The sequence below is a fragment of the Melanostigma gelatinosum genome (genome assembly GCF_949748355.1).
Source record: "Melanostigma gelatinosum genome assembly, chromosome: 19".
NCBI lineage: Eukaryota > Metazoa > Chordata > Actinopteri > Perciformes > Zoarcidae > Melanostigma > Melanostigma gelatinosum.
In genome coordinates this window covers 21019884-21038425 of record NC_136652.1, presented here as the reverse complement: position 1 = coordinate 21038425, position 18542 = coordinate 21019884, and the positions used below count along the sequence as shown (strand labels likewise).

At 44.8% G+C, this 18542-nt stretch overlaps 1 protein-coding gene across 1 annotated transcript in view; it reads left to right on the top strand.

Annotated features, from left to right (window-relative positions):
- Window positions 1–18542, top strand: part of myt1la (myelin transcription factor 1-like, a) — a gene marked incomplete at both ends in the record, with an annotated part of 47102 nt that overhangs the window by 14749 nt on the left and 13811 nt on the right. The window contains 10 exons of the mRNA XM_079290387.1: window positions 439–959; window positions 2337–2970; window positions 5660–6075; window positions 7731–7865; window positions 9964–10054; window positions 12035–12148; window positions 13529–13749; window positions 15750–16048; window positions 16554–16571; window positions 17163–17387. Of these exons, the coding sequence (XP_079146513.1) occupies window positions 439–959; window positions 2337–2970; window positions 5660–6075; window positions 7731–7865; window positions 9964–10054; window positions 12035–12148; window positions 13529–13749; window positions 15750–16048; window positions 16554–16571; window positions 17163–17387 (2674 nt within the window). The remainder of the gene's footprint in view (window positions 1–438; window positions 960–2336; window positions 2971–5659; window positions 6076–7730; window positions 7866–9963; window positions 10055–12034; window positions 12149–13528; window positions 13750–15749; window positions 16049–16553; window positions 16572–17162; window positions 17388–18542) is intronic.

Genomic DNA, 18542 nt, shown 5'->3' with positions numbered 1-18542 from the left:
AACATAAAATTATAGCAATTACCTCCTGCAGCTGCAACTGAACACGGGGTCTGCTGTAATATCCCTATTGGGACTCATATTTTGTGAAGCTTTTTGTTTCCTTTTGTACGAACTCCCAAAATAGTGCACTGCAAAGTTGGTGTTGCACATGGCGTATATAGTATAAATGAATGATCAGAGGAAGATCATTTATGTTCTGATGTTAATAAATAGCAGATGATCACGCAGATGATTAGGCACACTGGTCTTTGTTCTGGCTCTGAAGGATCCAACGTGAGGCCGCTCTGGCCTGTACGTGGCTCAGTGCAGACTTATTTGACCTGAGAATCGTCTGCTGTTAGCAGCAGGAAGAAAAGCTTTGGGGCCGCGAAGATCAAATAGTTGGTAAGAGAACAAAGATGGCTACTGATCGTGTTTGTGCCCTCTGTCTCTCCTCAGCGTCTACGGCTGCCCGCTGGCCAAGAAGAGGAAGGCTCTGGAAAAACAACCACTGGAGCCGGCTGCCAAGAGGAGGCCTTTCCTCACCTCCTGCACAGGTGAGGAGGAGGAGGACGCCGGCGCCTACACCAGCTACGTGAATGAAGCCATTGGGGTGAAGGGGGCAGGGAAGGAGCAGGGGGAGGTAGTGGAGGAGGACGAGGAGGAAGAGGAGGTGGAGAGAGAAGGAGATGAAGACGGAGACGTGGAGGACGAGTTCTCGGAGAACAACGAGGAGCAGGGGGAGGAGGAAGAGGAGGAGGATGACGAGGAGGAGGTAGAGGTGGGGAGAGCGAATACGACAATGGGAAGAGAGCGGGCGGAGGATGAGGAGGAAGAAGAGGAGGAGGAGGAGGAGGAGGAGGAGGAGGGGATGTATGAGGAGGAGGAAGAAGTGGAGGATGGTGATGATGAGGAGGAGCAGGAGGATGAGGGAGAGGAAGACGAGGAGGAAGACGAGGAGGAGCAGCATCGTCAGCATGGTGAGTTTCCTGATTCCTGATTTCTGCATTTTGAAATGTTTTTCTCTGGTTGTTTGTCCTCAAATGGGTTTAAAACATCTTTTGACCCAAACCACCATTTCAACCAAGGCTGTTTGATCGTATCCATTCAGAAGTAAAACAAACTGCGTTCAGCGCTAAAATGAAGATACCTCATTTCCTGTGACTGCTTCACAATAAAAGCCCCTCCCCGTATTTAACTGGTTAAATGCTGAGTTACATGCTCTCCTCGTGTCCTGTGACTCCCTTGTGCATTCAGTAAGTACAACACAACCACATGGTGGTCGACACCGTGTTGTGATTTCATGGCAGTGGTTTTGTTGCCTCAACCTAAATTTAAGTAGTTATTTTAAAGCCAACCGTGATGTTTTCTTGGAGCCTAACGAAGTGGTTTTGTTGCTTAAATCAAACTTTTGTTTTTAATGTCGTCTTACAGTCTTACAGAAATAACTGATGATAGATTGCATTTCCTGACTATTCCACGAACTGATGAGTGTTGGATAGACTGGCAACCTGTCTGCATCCTAACTGTAGTTCACACAGCCTCCAGAGATCACTTTAGGAAACGTAAGGTCATAGGTCAAGTTTCTTTTTTGGGAGGACATTTTCTGAGTCCTGCATGTTCAAAGCCAATTGATCTGCAGTGGGAGAGGAGACGGTGATGAGCCGAATCTGTGGTCGACCAGATGCTCCGCGCTCCTTCTCACCACGTTTCCCCCCCCACACCCCCCTTGTCCTCAATCGCTTCTGACAGCGCTTCACGAATAACCGGGAGAGGAGCTCTGCTGAGTTATTAACTCCCACCCTCCCCTCCCCTCCCGTCCCCGTTTGCCTCCTCGTCTCGGCGGACGTGTCACATGCGCTCTGCCTCGGCTTCTCCTCCTGAGAATATTCATGGCTCCCGAATCGGAGCACCTCACGCGCCTCCCTTTTCAATTTCCCTGCTCTCATTCGCCGTCTCTGTCCCCAAAATCAACAGCGAGGCTTAGCGGGCAGAGCGGCGCTGCTCTGCACAGCTCTGGGTTGTGTGTTTTATGTGAGTAAACAGTGGATCATAATTGGGAGGGATGCTGCTAATGTATTCAGGAGTATATGAGAAGAAACTGGGTTCATCAGCATTGCTGAGTTTATTAGAGGATGTAAAAGCTTCCTTTCCTCTCCATCTGCAGGATTATTATGCTGTAACTGAACAGATAGTTATGTTATCTACAAAATGAATCCATTTCCTCTTTTATTTTTGACCAATTACCTTCTGTTTATGTAGTTTATGGTGCGAGATACTGGGCGAAACTAGCCGTGACGTGACAGGGTTTTTGTAGCAGGATGTCTGAGAGGTTTCTCTCTTTCTTTTCCTGACAGTAGAGAACCACTACAAACCCGGCGGACAATCAAAGCTCCTTCCGCTTCAGAAGGACAACAACAACAACCACAGCTGCACCATCAGCGCCGGCAACGGCACCGGAGAGGATTACGAGAACTACGACGAGCTGGTCGCCAAGTCGCTGCTCAACCTGGGGAAGATCGCAGAAGACGCCGCCTACCAGGCCACGACCGAGTCCGAGATGAACAGCAACTCTTCCAACAGCGCCGGGGAAGACGAGGACGACGAGGAGTACGACGGCGGCAATCACGGCAACCGGAAGGGCGAGCTGAGCGTGGACCTGGACAGCGATGTGGTCAGGGAGACGGTGGATTCCCTGAAGCTCCTGGCGCAGGGACACGGCGTCATGCTGCCCGAGGACGGCTACCCGGAAGGCGTCATGATGGACCACGTCGGCCAAGCCAACGGGCGGCCCGGCATCGGGGTGAGGGTGAGGGCGGACGAGAGCGAGGAGGAGGTGTGTCTCAGCAGCCTGGAGTGTCTGAGGAACCAATGCTTCGATCTGGCTCGGAAGCTGAGCGAGACGCAGACGTGCGATCGCCCCGCCCTCCACGCACTCCACCACCAACTCCAAATCCCAACGGATCATCAGATGGTGCATCACCTGAACAGGTTCGTCATCTCTCAAGAGGCTTTTGATCATGTTGTTTATTCCACGTACCCATATTTCCATCTACCTTTGTGTCATATGATAAGCTGTGCAGGTAGATTAAAGCATTATTTATGCTTATGAACCATATTAGCATAATTACCATTGACATTTCAGAGACTCGATGGGTCGGCTTTGAAGGGAGGCAAAGGTACTGTGTGAGATGAAAGGGACAAATGCATAACGGTAGTCAGAAAACAACAGGATGTTAGTTATTGTATGATTTGGACCCCTTATCATAACAGTCAACAGCTGACAAAACACTCTAAAGCGGCAACATCTGCTTCTGCAGAGTGAAGCCGATGCTTCATGTGTTAAAGCTGCATTCTCTCTAGTGTCCACCAGGGGGCGACTCCTCTGGTTGTATAGAAGTCTATAGAAAATGACTCTACTTCTCTCTTGATTTATTACCTCAGTAAACATTGTAAACATGAGTTGATGGTTTCAATCTCTAATTTCAAGTCTTCTTCAATACAGCATGATGTTCATTTAGTACATTATGGTCCATTTAGAGTCACACAGACCATAAAGCAGGGGATGCTTTAGGGCGGGGCTACACGGTGATTGACAGATCGCTGTCACGACGGCGAAATCGCCAAACTCAAGGCTTCATAACATCAATCCACAAACCAATGGGTGGCGCCACTTCTTATATACGGTACAGTCCAAGTGGTGGCGCCATTTGGTCGTGCACCTCTGACATGTTGTCACTTGATCACATGACTGTCATAAATAGTTCGCTGATTGAAATACTATTTACATGTCTCGGGATTATACAAAGTAGGACAATTCGTTTTTAGATGCTTTAGGAACAGGAGGTCTAAAAAAATCATCATTTGAGTAAATATTTTGCAGCCAAATCTAATAGTTTACAGGATATTCAACCTTTGCTTCTTTATAACACATTTAATACTTCATTTCTTTCTTTACAGGGCTTGTACAAAGGCAATAGAGTAGTCCAGGACTATGAGATATGAGTTTACAGATAATTACAATTCTTCCTTGGCGGTGTGGAGGTTGGTTTGTGGCGTTTTGCCGTTTCCACTCGTTGTCTTTGATTCTTCACAGTTCATTTTGTTCGTACGCCCTCTGGTGTTTCTGAGAATAATGCAACGAATTGCGCGTTGAGCATAAACCCCTCTGTGCATGCTGGGAGCTCGCACGCCATCTGTGGAGACTCGTGCTACGGTGCCAAGTGCGAGTATAAACAAAGCTTAATTATTGCTGCTTAGAAATCATAGAACAAAAAGATGCTCCTTGTAGCTTCAGACCTTTCCTGAGAATCGTCACTTTTTGAAGTTTCCTTCAATATCAAAGTAATCCGGTGATAGTTATCTTCATATTCATGGGTTCACTGCAAACAGGGAGTGTTAAGAGATAATTCAGCAAACTTAAAATGGCACCAGTTTGTCAAAATCTGAACAATTATAGGCAAAAAAGGCCTCTTTCATTACAACTTCATCCTTTGTTGGTTGCGTTGGTTTGCCTCTCTAAATCATGTTAAAGTTTGATTTAAAAACAAAAGTGAAGACTCGGCTTTCATTGAAATATATTTGCTGGAGGGCCAGATCTGGCCCAGGGGTCTATTGCTGTAGACTAGAGGAACAAAAGAAGTTAAAGATAACTAGAAAATGCATTTCCTGCTGAAAATGCATTGGAATGCTTAAAGCTGAAATTAATTGTGAAAAAATTGCTGAAAATTAAGAAATGGGAGACTATCTGTCTGAAAAATGTTGAAGCCCGAAAGCATTTAAACTGCACTGCTGAAAAACCTTCTCGTTGAAATGTGTAACTATGGTGTCTGTAGCTGAAAGTATGAGGAAGCAGAAGGCTTTGAAAGTTGAAGTTTAACAGGATTTGAAGATTTTCTCCATAGAGATCCCATTCAAAAGAAAATTGCAAAAAGCTTAATTCAAAAAGTTTAAAGATTACAAATATGAAAAGTCAAAGCACCCCTCTCCTGAAAGAGCTGAACATTTTGATATTTGAACAATTTCTGTAGCTTAAACAAATTTCAGAAGTAGTGACATTTGTAGTAATAGTAGTAGAAGTTGTAGTTGAAGTAGAAGTATTATTAGCAGTAGAAGTATTAGTAGCATTAGAATAAGTAGTAGTCGTAGCAGTAGTGATATTTGTAATAGTAGTAGTAGAAGTTATAGTTGTAGTAGAAGTATCATTAGTCGTAGAAGTATTAGTATTTAGAAGAAGTATTAGTATTTAGAAGAAGTAGCAGCCTAGTATCAGTAGTAGTAGTAATAGCTGTAGTAGTGGTCGTGGTATTTAATATAACAGTAGTAGTAGTAGTCGTAGTAGTAGTAAAAGTAATGGCAGTATTTGAAGTAGCAGTAGTAGTAGTACTAGTAGCAGTCATACTAATAGCTGTAGTAGTATTAGTACTGGTAGTAGCATGAATAGCAGTAGTAGCAGTTGTAGTATAAGTAACAGTAGTAGTGGTAGTAATAGCAGTGGTAGTAATAGCAGCTCATTGTTGGAATGCTTAACAGCATTCCAACAATGAGCTTTTGGGTTTCGCAAATTGACATTGCCAGTAACTTCAGACGACAAAGCAAATGGTTGATCTTCCTCAGACCACCTCAACGTTCAGCCACAGTTTTCCAGTAATCCGTCACTCACTGGCGGCCATTCTTTCAGGTACGACAGCTGCCAGCAGAGCGCACAGGAGGAGCACAGGTCTCTGGAGCGCAGCTACTCCGACATGGTCAACCTGATGAAGCTGGAGGAGCAGCTGAGCCCGGGCTCCCGAGGTTATCCGACCAGCTGCAGCCAGGAGGGCGACGAAGACACCACGTCGGTGGCCTCCGACCGCTCGGACGAGACCTTCGACATGGCCAAGGGAAACCTGTCGCTGCTGGAGAAGGCCATCGCCCTGGAGTCGGAGAGGGCGAAAGTCATGAGGGACCGCATGGCCTCGGAGCACTCGTTGCCCCGTCGGGACCACCATCACCATCGAGGCCACGGCGAGCACAGCTCCAGGCTGAGCTGCGCCGGCGAGGAGCGCAAGTCCAGGATGCACCACGACGGGTTGAAGAGGGCGTACTACCCTAAAGGTAGGCAGCCAAGAAACCCACTCACTGACCCGCACTGCGTCGTCACAGATCTGCAAAGATCGACATATGTTTGGTGTTATATCTGCACACAGCTTGTTTGTGGGGAGTTTTGTCTCCAGTGTGTCTTCGTTCATTTGGTCCTTCCCTCAGATATTTTACATCTGTGAAAGAAAGTGTGTTGTCTGGGAGTTTTCGTTTTTTCATGCCAGGACTATTTTTAACACGGCGGCTGGACTTCCACAGGCAGATTTAGTTCAGCCAGTCAGTCAGTGTGTGCAGCTCTACACCATCTAACTACATCGGTGTTCGCTGCACCTGAATACAACTGTTCATGACAATTATAAAAGAAACGTGTGGCAGTAAAAGGAAGTAATAAACTCGATGTGATGTTTTTATGTTTTTATCATCACAAATATTCCCATTTCAACCGCCTTCCCAAAGTCATCGTCCCATCATGTTTCCTCTCCAAATTCTGCCAATTTTGCAGCACCTCTTTGCATCATATGTGACCTGAATCTGCTTTTCCCTCCAAAGATCTGACCCCAGGTCAGCAAGGAGGAAGTTTATCTTGCCTCCCTGACTTATTGTAATCCTCAACACTGCAGCAGCTGCAGGCTATCAGTGCAGCAGCAGGAAAATAAAACACATAACTGCAACTTTAATGTTTGCCCCCCCCCCCCCAGATTGGACCATTTCTGTGCAGATCGGTTGAGGTTTCTGACCCCTTGGCTCTTAGAACCTGTTAAAATCCCATCGTGTTATTTCAGAAATGCTGCACATCGCCGCCGATGAGACGATGGGCAGCACAGTTTCTTTTTGTTTCTTTTTTTCCGCCTCTGACAGCAGCTTATGTTGTTAAAATAGGCCGGTGTGGGAACATCAGACGGCCGGCTTGTCAGGCATGAGTAATGGCAATCTGCGCGGCCTGTTAGGAGAGCAAATCCATCTGTGGGACGCTATATCTGCTGTTAGCTACGTATGAAGATGACATACCCATTTCTAACCCTGCACACAAAGCTCTGATTGGTCAATTGCTTCTCCAACCATCTCAAACAGCCATCAATTGATACAACATTAGATCAATGAGGAGGCAAAGTCCGACTATGGGACCTTATTTTGGAAGAAAGTATACGGAAAGAGAGCAATCCTGTTTGATTTCTGCCATGAATATGATGTTCGTCAATTTAAAAGATAATTTTGCGAGTCGAGAAAGTCTCATTTTGTCGTAAAACAGTTTGATTATAAAAAATACGAAATTGGCAAGAGTGCCCAACCAAAGTCTCGTAAGTGACGTCTCTGAGTCTACGATGTCTGTGTGTTCTCAAACCAAAACGAAATGATGCTACGACAAATATTTTCTTTGTTATTGACAAACATCATCTGTGTAATCGATTGCACAATCATAGACTGTATGTAAGAAATGGACGTAGTCATCGTGACGTCACCCATTGATGTTTTGAAGCCACAGTTTACGTGATTTTGCCGTCGCCGATTTGGCTTTTTGCAACCGATAAACAGAAGTTACCCTTGTTGGAAACGAGGAGCGATGTCGAGTCGGCGACCTGTCAATCACAGGAAGACACAAAGCAAAGAAATCGTCCGGCGCTCGGCCGCCGATCACCTGTTGACTCACCTGATCTCTCTGTCCTCTGCAGACTCTTCCAGGGGGGAGAAGAAGGAGAGCAAGTGTCCGACGCCGGGCTGCGACGGGACCGGTCACGTGACGGGTCTGTACCCGCACCACCGCAGCCTGTCCGGGTGTCCTCACAAAGACAGAGTCCCGCCTGAGAGTAGGTCCAGCTGCCTGGTTGTTACCTTACACAGCCAGCTTTAAACAGAACAACAACAACAGTCCGACAAGTCAATTGGGCTCGATAAGGTCTCCAGGCTGGTGGTTGTGTTTTGGTGGTTTCATCATTTCTCGGAGGTGGAGCAGCTTTGCAGGCAGAACATCGTATTGGTTGAGTTGAACCTCAGCTCGGGAGCTTAAAACCCCCAAATGTTGTGTTCTCTGTAAAAGTGAGCGAACATACGAAAATGAAATGGCAAAGAAGGAACATAAACATAAGCTTTAGGCTACAACTGCTAACCTTTGTCATATGGACATGCTACACGTTTGATGGGTTAGATTCTCCACAATTCAATCTTTTAGTTCATTTTATTGAAACCATGAGCACCAACGTATAATTTCCTTTGATGTTCAAAGACTGAATGAATTCCCGTACAGGCGGCATCATGGCTGCGGTACATTTATGATTCTGACTTTTATTTACTGGTCAGATCAAATGATTTCACCTGATTTCAGAAAACTCTTTATTCCATTGGACTCAGTTGGGATTATCTCATTTTCTTTGGAATAAGATTGAAAGAATTCGGTCAAATGACTTGTTGGACGGGTTGTGCGGCGGTGAACGTTGGACACCGTTGGGCATGTCTGCTGTCCACCATCATGCATTCGTCCTGCATGACTCCACATTTGTGTTTTTGTTCTAAATATTCTCTGTTTGCCTCGATAAAAGCTGCGCTGAGGATTTATTACTCATTTATGAATTCATAATTTGTTATAATCCAGAGTTCTATCTGCAGTCGTGTGACACAACATATTTAGACGACTGGTGATTTTTAAAAGTTGGTCGTCTTCAAAGAGTTTTTTTTTTTTGCTTTAGTTTTTGTGTGCTCCTTTGCTTCCTTTCCTCCCTCCTCATCACACCTGCCTGATGTCTGGTTTCGGTATCCGTGTTGCTGATGTAACGTGAGCTGCATGAACAAATCAGTTTGATCTGCTTTAATCACGCTCACTGAACTGGTGATGTGTGACATTAGATCGGGTAGAGACCTGGGCGTCACACTTACAACATGAATAACATGAAGAAAAACAATGGAATTCAAACTAACAATACAATTAATAGTAATTTTGTCGATATAGATAGCAGAAGGTATTAGATAAGATTAGATTATTTTCGGTCTTTTAGCTGCATTTTAGTCTTATTTATTTCAAGTAACAAGCAGAACTTTTATTTCTAAGCCAAAAAAAAGACAACTTAGATTTCTCAGAAGCTAAATATTATTACCATAATCAAGCTAAATATTATTACCATAATCAAGCTAAATATTATTACCATAATCAAGTTTAGGGTTTACGAAACACATCCAGTCCAAACTTTGCCAGCGTGATTTTAAATAGATTATATCGATGAAGAAGTGATAAATGATGCATTGTGGCATGTTTTTAGTGAATGCATGTTTTGAAAACATATACTGAAATATGCAACATACCAGAAGAAATAAGAATATATTTGTATAAAGGAATTGTCTTTGTGTGGAGACATCCATGAAACAACCCAACTTCTCCATATATGCACATCACACCGTCGATGGATGAACATGGAAACAGATTTGGAAACCTTTGTCGCAACACAATCATTAGTTCTTCTGGCGCTCACGTTGTTCCTTCACCATCTGCACGGTCATCAGTCGATTTTAACAGTGCATGACAAACGCTTGCTTCCAGTACGTTCATGGAATTTCATGAAACGAGCGCAGCGATTAAAAATGCAAATGAGACGTGTTGTGTTTCCCCAGCAGGAAAGGATTACACACACAGAGACACATTCACCTCCAACTCAAAGCTGCTGTTTTGTGTTCCAAACTTGTAAAGCACAGATTTCACCGCTCGAGTGGACGGTGTGTTTATTTCCTCTGATCGACCGCAGTCCTTTCACGCTGGAGTCGGTCACAGCGCTGAATATTCGCGGCAGCGTTCGTGCTCATCCTTGCAACTGTAATCTGTTGTGCGGCCGTGATCTTGTGCATGCCGAACCGCCGGTAACTCTCCTTGTCTGCTCCTAACCCTTCGCTGTCTTTCTCACCTTCTCCTGTCTGTCAAAGTCCTTGCCATGTATGAGAATGTTTTAAAGTGCCCCACTCCCGGCTGCTCTGGACGGGGTCATGTCAATAGCAACAGGAACTCGCACCGCAGGTGAGTGAGCGGCCTTTCAGCCGGCGGCTGCAGAGCAAAAAGCACCGCCGGCATGTGAATGTGGCAGCTTTTACAGCACGGAAGCTGTAAGTGTGTGTGTTGTTTTGATAGATGACGTTTGACACTGATTGGTAGACACCAGTTTATTCTGCAGACTGACTTGAGGTGTAAAAAAAACAATTCCTTCACAAAATGAAGCATCATTTGGCAACTGGATTCCTCACAGGAAGTCTCTTGTGTTTGCTCAACACAAGATCTTTGTAATGTTGCATTTATCTCCACCTGGATACCAAAAGAAAATTGCCTCATTTCCTCTGGTATGAAATGATCTCAGTTGCTGGAACAATCCCAGGTTTAGAAGCTGGTGGGAAGAAATAAAGAGGAGGCTTTAATTTAAATGTTGCCATGTTTAAGCTAAAGGTGCGTCACATCAGCAGTTCAGCTGTTTAAGAGGCAGAGCATCACACACACACACACACACACACACACACACACATGCACACACACGCATATTTTTGAACTGTGTAAAGTGATCAGGATTCACACTCAGTTTCTCACACATATGTAGAGCCTCAAATCACAGAAATGCACTGTTTTAGGCACACACACACACACACACTCACAAATTAGCTCACAGACAGCAGCACACGTGCGCTGGCAGACAGAGAAGCACTCACACACACACACACACACACACACACACACACACTGGCTCAGACGTGGCTGCAGGGTGTGTTATGTAGCACAGCTCCGCTGGGAGAGGAAACAAAGCACGAGCTAGCTAGCGTAGCTACCGTTAGCTACCAGCTCACACAGCTTTCATGTCTGGCAGTCGCCATGGAAACGCCTTCATAGCAGCAGCCTCAGCCTCAGCAGCAGCTGCTGCCGTGCTGATCTGTCACACGATGCTCACACGCTCCTATCAACCTTATAAGTGTGTGTGTGTGTGTGTGTGTGTGTGTGTTTAACGGTATTTCATTCCTCCCGTGTATGAAGTGATTAGGAATCACCCGGAGTGACAGACAGAGGGAGAAGCAGGAAGTCTACGTTTTAAACACAAACTGTTTCTCAGGCTTCTCTTTTAGTCCAAAATTCATTGAAGAAAACCCACATTAGAGACTCGTTAACGACTTCATTTAGGACAAACTGTCGGTTTTGTTTGGTGGTCAAATTGCTGTTTCAGGAGCTAAACCAACAGTTATGTACACGAGTTAACGCGTTCTTTTGTCGCTGTATTTTCGGTTATTTGTTAAGTTTAGAAGGGATGCATGGCTTCTAGCCTTTGTTCCCGTGGAGGTTCAATGAAGCCTTGTGAACCTGAGGAGTCACACTTGACAAGGAGCGAATGAAGAACTACAAATTTAGAGGGTGTTGCTGGGAGTTGGTGTGAAGTAACGAGTCTGTTTAAACGGAAAGTGTTTTGATTGCAAACACGCCAAAGTCACGTGTGAAAATGTGTGCTTCAGCCCTCAGCTGTCAGTCAACCAGTCAGTCAACAGGCAGTCACCAGTGCCTAACCAGTTAGTAACATGGTTAGTCAAGAGTCACCGCACCAGTCATTAGAACCAGTCAGTCAATGAACTAGTAAACCAGTCCGTACTGAACTGGTTGATAGTCAATTCATAAAACATCAGAAAGTCTAGTTGACCAGTTAGTCAGCTAGAAAACCAGTCAAACACAGTCTGTAAACCAGTTAAACTTTGACTTTGTAAACCAGTTTGTCAACCAGTAAACCAATCAAACCTAGACTTTGTAAACCAGTCAGTCAGTCAGGTGATCAGTCACAAACCATCAGTCAGTAAACCAGTAATGCATCATAAAGTAGGCCATAATCAATTCATAATTCATTGTGAACTGCTGTTCCTGACAGCTGAACCAGTCTTCAGCCAGATGCTGTGTGTGTGTGTGTGTGTGTGTGTGGACAGTACAGTATATGTAACCAGGCCGTGTGCCGTCTCCCCCCTCCTCCCCCTCCTCCAGTCTGTCCGGCTGTCCCATCGCTGCCGCAGATAAGATGGCGAAGGTCCACGAGAAGATCCTCCCGATTGAGAGCGGCAGTAAGACGTCCAATCAGACGTCAGACCGTGTCCTCAGGTAATGCCCACGCGGAGTTAGACCAACATTAAGATAACGTGTTTTAATAATAATATGTTTTTATCATGAAGTGCAACCTTTAATTGTCATGCATTGATGAGGGATGCTGAATGGTGCATTCAAATCTAAAGATATCCTATAAACACGAAGCCTGATTTGTCTTGTTCTTTGTCATTTTGGGTTTGGTTAGCTATTTGACATTGCTGTGCATTACATTCACCATTTATTTTTAAATCAGGGATGCTGCATGGTGCAGTGGATTCCCCACACTTGTGAATCTTAATGAGATGGGGAAGCTCAATAGTGCAGTAAAACTTCAAGGCCAAAAAGTGCCTCGAAAAAAGTTCCCAAACAACCAACAATATAGCTTTGGTAAATGCTTCAAGATTACATTTCTGTGCGTCTCTTTCTGAAGGATGCCAAATGGTGCAATGAAGTCACCAGCACATTGACTCAACCTTTTTACTTTTCTGGGTTGTCTGGGAAGCCAACATGGATTCTGAAACAGCTTTCAGTCAAATATATGACCCATTCAGGTACACTACGGATGCCAAATTGTGCACAACAAAATAGATTTCTTAAATCAGGGATGCTAAATTGTTAGTAGATAACCAATAAGTAATGAAAAGGGGTACTTTTCTTGTAGCAGATTTGATATATTTTTTAAATGTTTTGGTCATGCAGCTAAACCTCTAATTATCATATTTGAATCAAGGATGCTGAATGGTGCATTAAAATGGAAGCAGAAACCATGAATACAGCGCTTACCCCGGTTCATTGCCATCTTTGGTTGGGAAAACAGCAGTAGATTGTATTTAACAGTGTTAGTGAAATAAGGGACACCAAATGGTCCAGTACAATTCCCACACTTGCATTAGTGGGAAGCAGCTGTAGATCATACAAACTTTAATTAAGTGGGGAAGCGCAATAGTGCAGAAACAAAGCACACTCAAAACAAATCCATAAGATAAAAAGCTTTGGGAAATACCTTTACACACATTTAAAAAAACCCTCTTCTTACATGTGTTGCCTCTTAAATCAAGGATGCCAAATGGTTTCCTCTTTCAGAAGATTTGCAACATATTTTGTATGCATTTACTTATGTTGCATGAATCAGGCATGTAAAAATAATGCAGAGAAATGAGCAGTGTGCTAACATCCCCCTCCTGAGCCAGTGTGTTTTGTCATGCAGATAAACCTTATTAATTAGGGAAGCCCAATGGTGCAGTCACGTTTCCAGCACACAGAATGAACACAGGGTCTACTTTGTCTTGCTGATAGATAATCTTGGCTTTGGGAAACGGTGTTGTTGTTGATTATATTTACACTTAAAGATGCTGAATGGCGCAGTAACAAAATCCCTGTCCGGTTGCCTTTCAGGCCGATGTGCTTCGTCAAGCAGCTGGAGATTCCTCAGTACGGCTACAAAAACAACGTCCCCACCAGCACGCCGCGGTCCAACCTGGCCAAGGAGCTGGAGAAATACTCCAAGACCAGCTACGACTACAGCGGCTACGACGCCCAACACAGCGGCTACGGGAAGAGAGGCCCGGCAACCAAGTCCCACCACGGGCGAGACACCTCCCCGAAAGGATACGACGGTAAGAAGAGTCGTCATTTCGTGCATTTGTCTCCTTTGTTTGAAGAAAGGAAGGTGTGGTGTTTTCTTTTCTGGCTTCCCGGCGGAAAGAAATATGTCACAGTGGGTGGCAACAGCACGCAGGTGCTGCATCTACAGCACAATACTGGAATTTAAATAAGTTAGAGAATAAGAATAACAAGCGGTAATGAGAAGAAGCAGGTGTCAGTTCATCATTATCTATCCTCACATTCAATCTTAATCGCATTTTCATGTTTATTCATATGCCACATTCTCCACCTCTGGCAAACAAAAAATATTTATTTGAATTTTTATTTCTACTTTTTATTTATAAATTCAAAATGAGCATAAAAAAACAGGATGGAAACAGATTTCCTGTCAGACCTTCAAAGGAATAAAATGATCCGTATGGAGGATTTATTTTCTTTTTTCCTGTTCTAGGGAGAACATTTTGTACTTGACGACAAACACACACACACACACACACACACACACACACACACACACACACACACACACACACGCTCTGTATAGTCAGTGTATTCTCTTTGTTAGACCGCTGAAAACGCCGGTGTTTTCCGCCTCTCCACATGGCTAGAGTGGGAAAAAAAGCCGAGCAGAGTTATGGAAATGCCGAGCCAAGAGCCTTTGGATGGAGGTGATGGGAGGGATGGGAGGGAGGAGGTGCAGATGGAGGGATTGTGAAACGGGAGGGAGATAATGGAGGCGAGCCCGGTTTCTTTGGCTGGGAGCCATTAGTGAGACGCAGGCAAGAGGGAGGTTTTTTAGACGAGGTGTCTGTGCGCCCCCCTCCGTCACGACTCCCTCCCTCCTTTCCAGCATCCTTCCCTCCATCAGCATCGCTCCAGCCTGCCGAGCCCCGATTCACAATCGCACCATGCAGCACACAGAAATCGCTTTTTCTTTGTCCCTACAGCTGCCTCTATTTTCACCTCCCCCTGTTTCATTTCTCCTCTCGTCTGGTGTTATTCTATATTTACTTTGTTTTCAACAAAATCACATGAAAAATGTCTCAGTACTTTTCCGACTCGTCTGTGGCTCGAAGCCCATTCGCTTCTACTTGAGACATAAATCTACAATGATGTAGTTTCTATAAAAGAATACCCCCCCCCCCCCCCCCCTCCCCACATAAAAAACTATATGCTGGGAACTATTTTCAGCAGCGGATGAATCCACATTCGGTGAGTATTTGTATGTGGGATTGAGTTAAAATACACTAATGTGAGTGTGTTCATGGTGACGAAGGAGCAAGTCACCAAGCGTGGAACGTTTACACCGACTTCAGAGTGATTTCAAGGATTTAAAGGAAAAACGATCTGTATCGGCCAAAACAGATCATTAACAATCATAAATTGGTATCGGCAGCAAATAAAGCATAATCGGGAGGATCTCCAAAAGTTATATTTGCTCTTTTTTTCTTTTTATGTTTTTTTATGATGCATTGTCCCCTTTAAAACATTGTTTACGTGCACTAAATATTCAGTTTTTTGCCCTTGTTCCCCAAAACAATAAAACCAAAAAAACAATTAAAAAAATATTCCTAATGAGCTGTTTACATGGTGAATGAAAATTAATATTCCACTAATATTGCCATTTACATGCAGCCGGTCATATTTTGACCTCATGTCTCTTCCTCATCTTCATCACCGGTGAATCTCACAGTGACGTCGTTCTCTTCTGTGTTCGACGGGTCGATGTCCCTAACACGTCGTTTATCACGTCAAAAAATGTTGATTTGAGTCTTAATAAATATCACTATATAAATATCACCAGCCTCCCCGTTTCCCTTCATCAGTCTATTTTTTTTTGCATATTTTTAAATGGAACAGAACCTTTTTTTTGTACATTTTTCATCCATCTGCTGCACAGTTTGGCCGAACGCCAGCACCAATCTAACAAATCAACCCTGCGTGTGCGTGCGTGTGCGCGCGCATGTGTGTGTGTGTGTGTGTGTGTGTGTGTGTGTGTGCCTCCCTGCAGCTAAGCGCTACTGTAAGACGTCGAGCCCGGCCAGCAGTACGACCAGCAGCTACGCTCCCAGCAGCAGCAGCAGCCTGAGCTGTGGAGTAGGAGGCGCTGGAGGAGGAGGAGGTGTTGGTGGAGGAGGAGGAGGAGGAGGAGGAAGCAGCGCCAGCAGCACCTGCAGTAAGAGCAGCTTCGACTACACCCACGACATGGAAGCGGCCCACATGGCGGCCACGGCCATCCTCAACCTGTCGACGAGGTGCCGGGAGCTCCCGCACGTTCTGGGAGGGAAACCCCAAGACCTGCTGACTCAGGTAATGTGAGGCGGCACGCACCAACACGTCACACACACACACACACACACACACTGGCAGGAAAACACATCGCAATATTTGAATAAGTTTAGATTATTCTGTCAAATAAAGTGTTAAAAATGAGATGGTGGAAGTTTGACTCATGCTCATCAAGGATTCAGGTTCATTCATGAAAACTTGTGCTAGTTTAGTTTTGACCATCTTTACCAGCAGAGATGATGAACATTGTACCCAGCAAGGTAATTGTTGAGATCTGGGAACTACAAAGATGAGCCAGGAAACACCAGCTGGACAGGTTGTAGAAGACGAAGGCGAGCGCCATTTCAGTTTTACCCAAACGGTCGATTTCAAAACATCACGTCAGCTTTCACGCTGTTTTCTTCTCCAACGAGGGATCATTACCAACACTTCATGGCCGCACATTTGCTGTATCACCTCTGAATAACGTCGTCTCGATAATCTGGATAACCTGTTTGTCCCCCCGCTGTGTTTTCCATGTTTCCAGATCTCAGCAGTCCACTTGGTGAGTACAAAGTTATTATTACCGATAGAAATGTGAAGATAAGACCCAAGTTGGAATAAAGTGGGCATCGTCCCTTTAAGGGGGATTTCATGCTGGTGTGTTGATCTGAATATGCGATCAGTTTAACTGAAACTTTGGCACCATGAGCTCCGAGTCTGAGATTGATATCCTGATATTTTGAGGCAGATACTTCTATTGATATTTGAGAGTATTAAAAAACATCTGGTTTTGAGGAACCTCTTAGGCCATGTGAAGAGAGTTCACTGACTGGTGAAGAGTTAAGAAAATAATCGTGATGATGCCACGAAGAGACGTTACACTTTTAAAGTTTTAAGTTGGGACAGTTTGAAAGACGTTGGCGTTGATATGGAGAGTCTAACGATTGTGTTAAGAACTAAAAGCCAGGACATCTCGGCCTCTGCTGCTTTGATTTTGACCATTTCATATTTAATCTGTGACTTTATGAAGAAGAGTTGTGACCACTTTAAAATGTCCTGCACCAAACCTCAGAACCACTTCCCTTTGTTTCACCGCCACACCGGTGATCATGTGATCCCCCCCCCCCCCCCCCCTCTTGTCTGTCTCCATCAGAGTCCCGTCGGAGACCTGGACGACAGCGGTGCGGTGGACGTGGCCGGTCAGCCCGGCGGGCCGGAGGGCAGCGGGACGGTGCTGACCGCCCTGCAGCCCATGTCGCCCCAGCGGCAGGCTCTGCTCAGCAGCCGCTGCTACCAGCTGAGCGAAGCCGACTGCTGGGACCTGCCCGTCGACTACACCAAGATCAAACGCCTGGGGGACGAGGAGGACCACAAAGAGGTAAGAGGAAGGGCCACCGCGTCGTCCTCATGCAAAGTAGAAACGTCGACATGCGTCATACACACAGAGTCCTCAGTGAGGTTTTATCTCTTCTGATATCTTACAAAGAGTTGCTACTCAAGTCCAGCAACACGTCTCAGTTTCTGCTCCTGCAGTCGTTTCAAAATAATCTTTTGTCGTCACGGAAACAAGTTAGATTCTGGTTTCACCCCGAGCACTAACAGCCGTCTTATGGGTGAAAGACGTCCAACCTCACCTCCCTCCAACCAACCCTGTGTGGGGTGTTTACAGTCTTTATACTTCCTGGTTCACGATTATGAGGATTACATACAAATTGATTTTGTCTACAAATTACAGTGCAGGAATTTGTGCAGGTGCAGCTCTGACCGCTGGATGAGAAAAGCCTTTTTTATCCAAAGTTGCTCAACAGTTTGTAGATGAAGATATTCACTGACGCACATGAACGGATTCTTCTTGTAATTAATTTACAATCAGTTCAAACCGTTCGGAAGTTCAGAACTGTGGAGGCAGAGGAAATAGAGTCACTTCACTGTAAACCTAAAACTTTTCATTTGAAGATTAATGTCAGGGTACGCATCGAATAAGTGAAATGAAAATGTTAAAATTGAATAATTTTTAGACCAAATTGAAGCTCTAAATGCCACTCAGGCTGCACACTCTGCCCTTACAGTCACGATTAAAGGCTTTAACCACCAAATCTAATATTTAGGCAGCATGTCCCCTAATCATGCAAAATAAGGAGATAATTTGAAGCATGAAATTGAGAGATTTTAGGAACCCTGCGTTTATGTTAAAGGGTGCTCGCATAGATTAAGAGATGAGTTATGCTTTATGAGCTGTTTAAAGACGGATGCTGGTCCTCTGACGCAAAGCAGAAAAGCAACAAGGAGAAGTTGTGGACGTATTTTGCGAGGGCGTCATTTTTGCATCACTTTACATAGAAGTGAGAGAATGTTGTGAGTTTGGAAAGGTCTAGTATCTGCTCGTGTAAAACTTCACTCACCAAATTCACAGAAACGGCACAGAGCTCGCCAGAGTTGTACATCAGCTCAGTTCTTGATGTTATTCCTCACCCTGGGGCCGCTCAATAGAAATCATTTGAAAACAAAAGTCCAGAAGACAAAGATAGGTGCT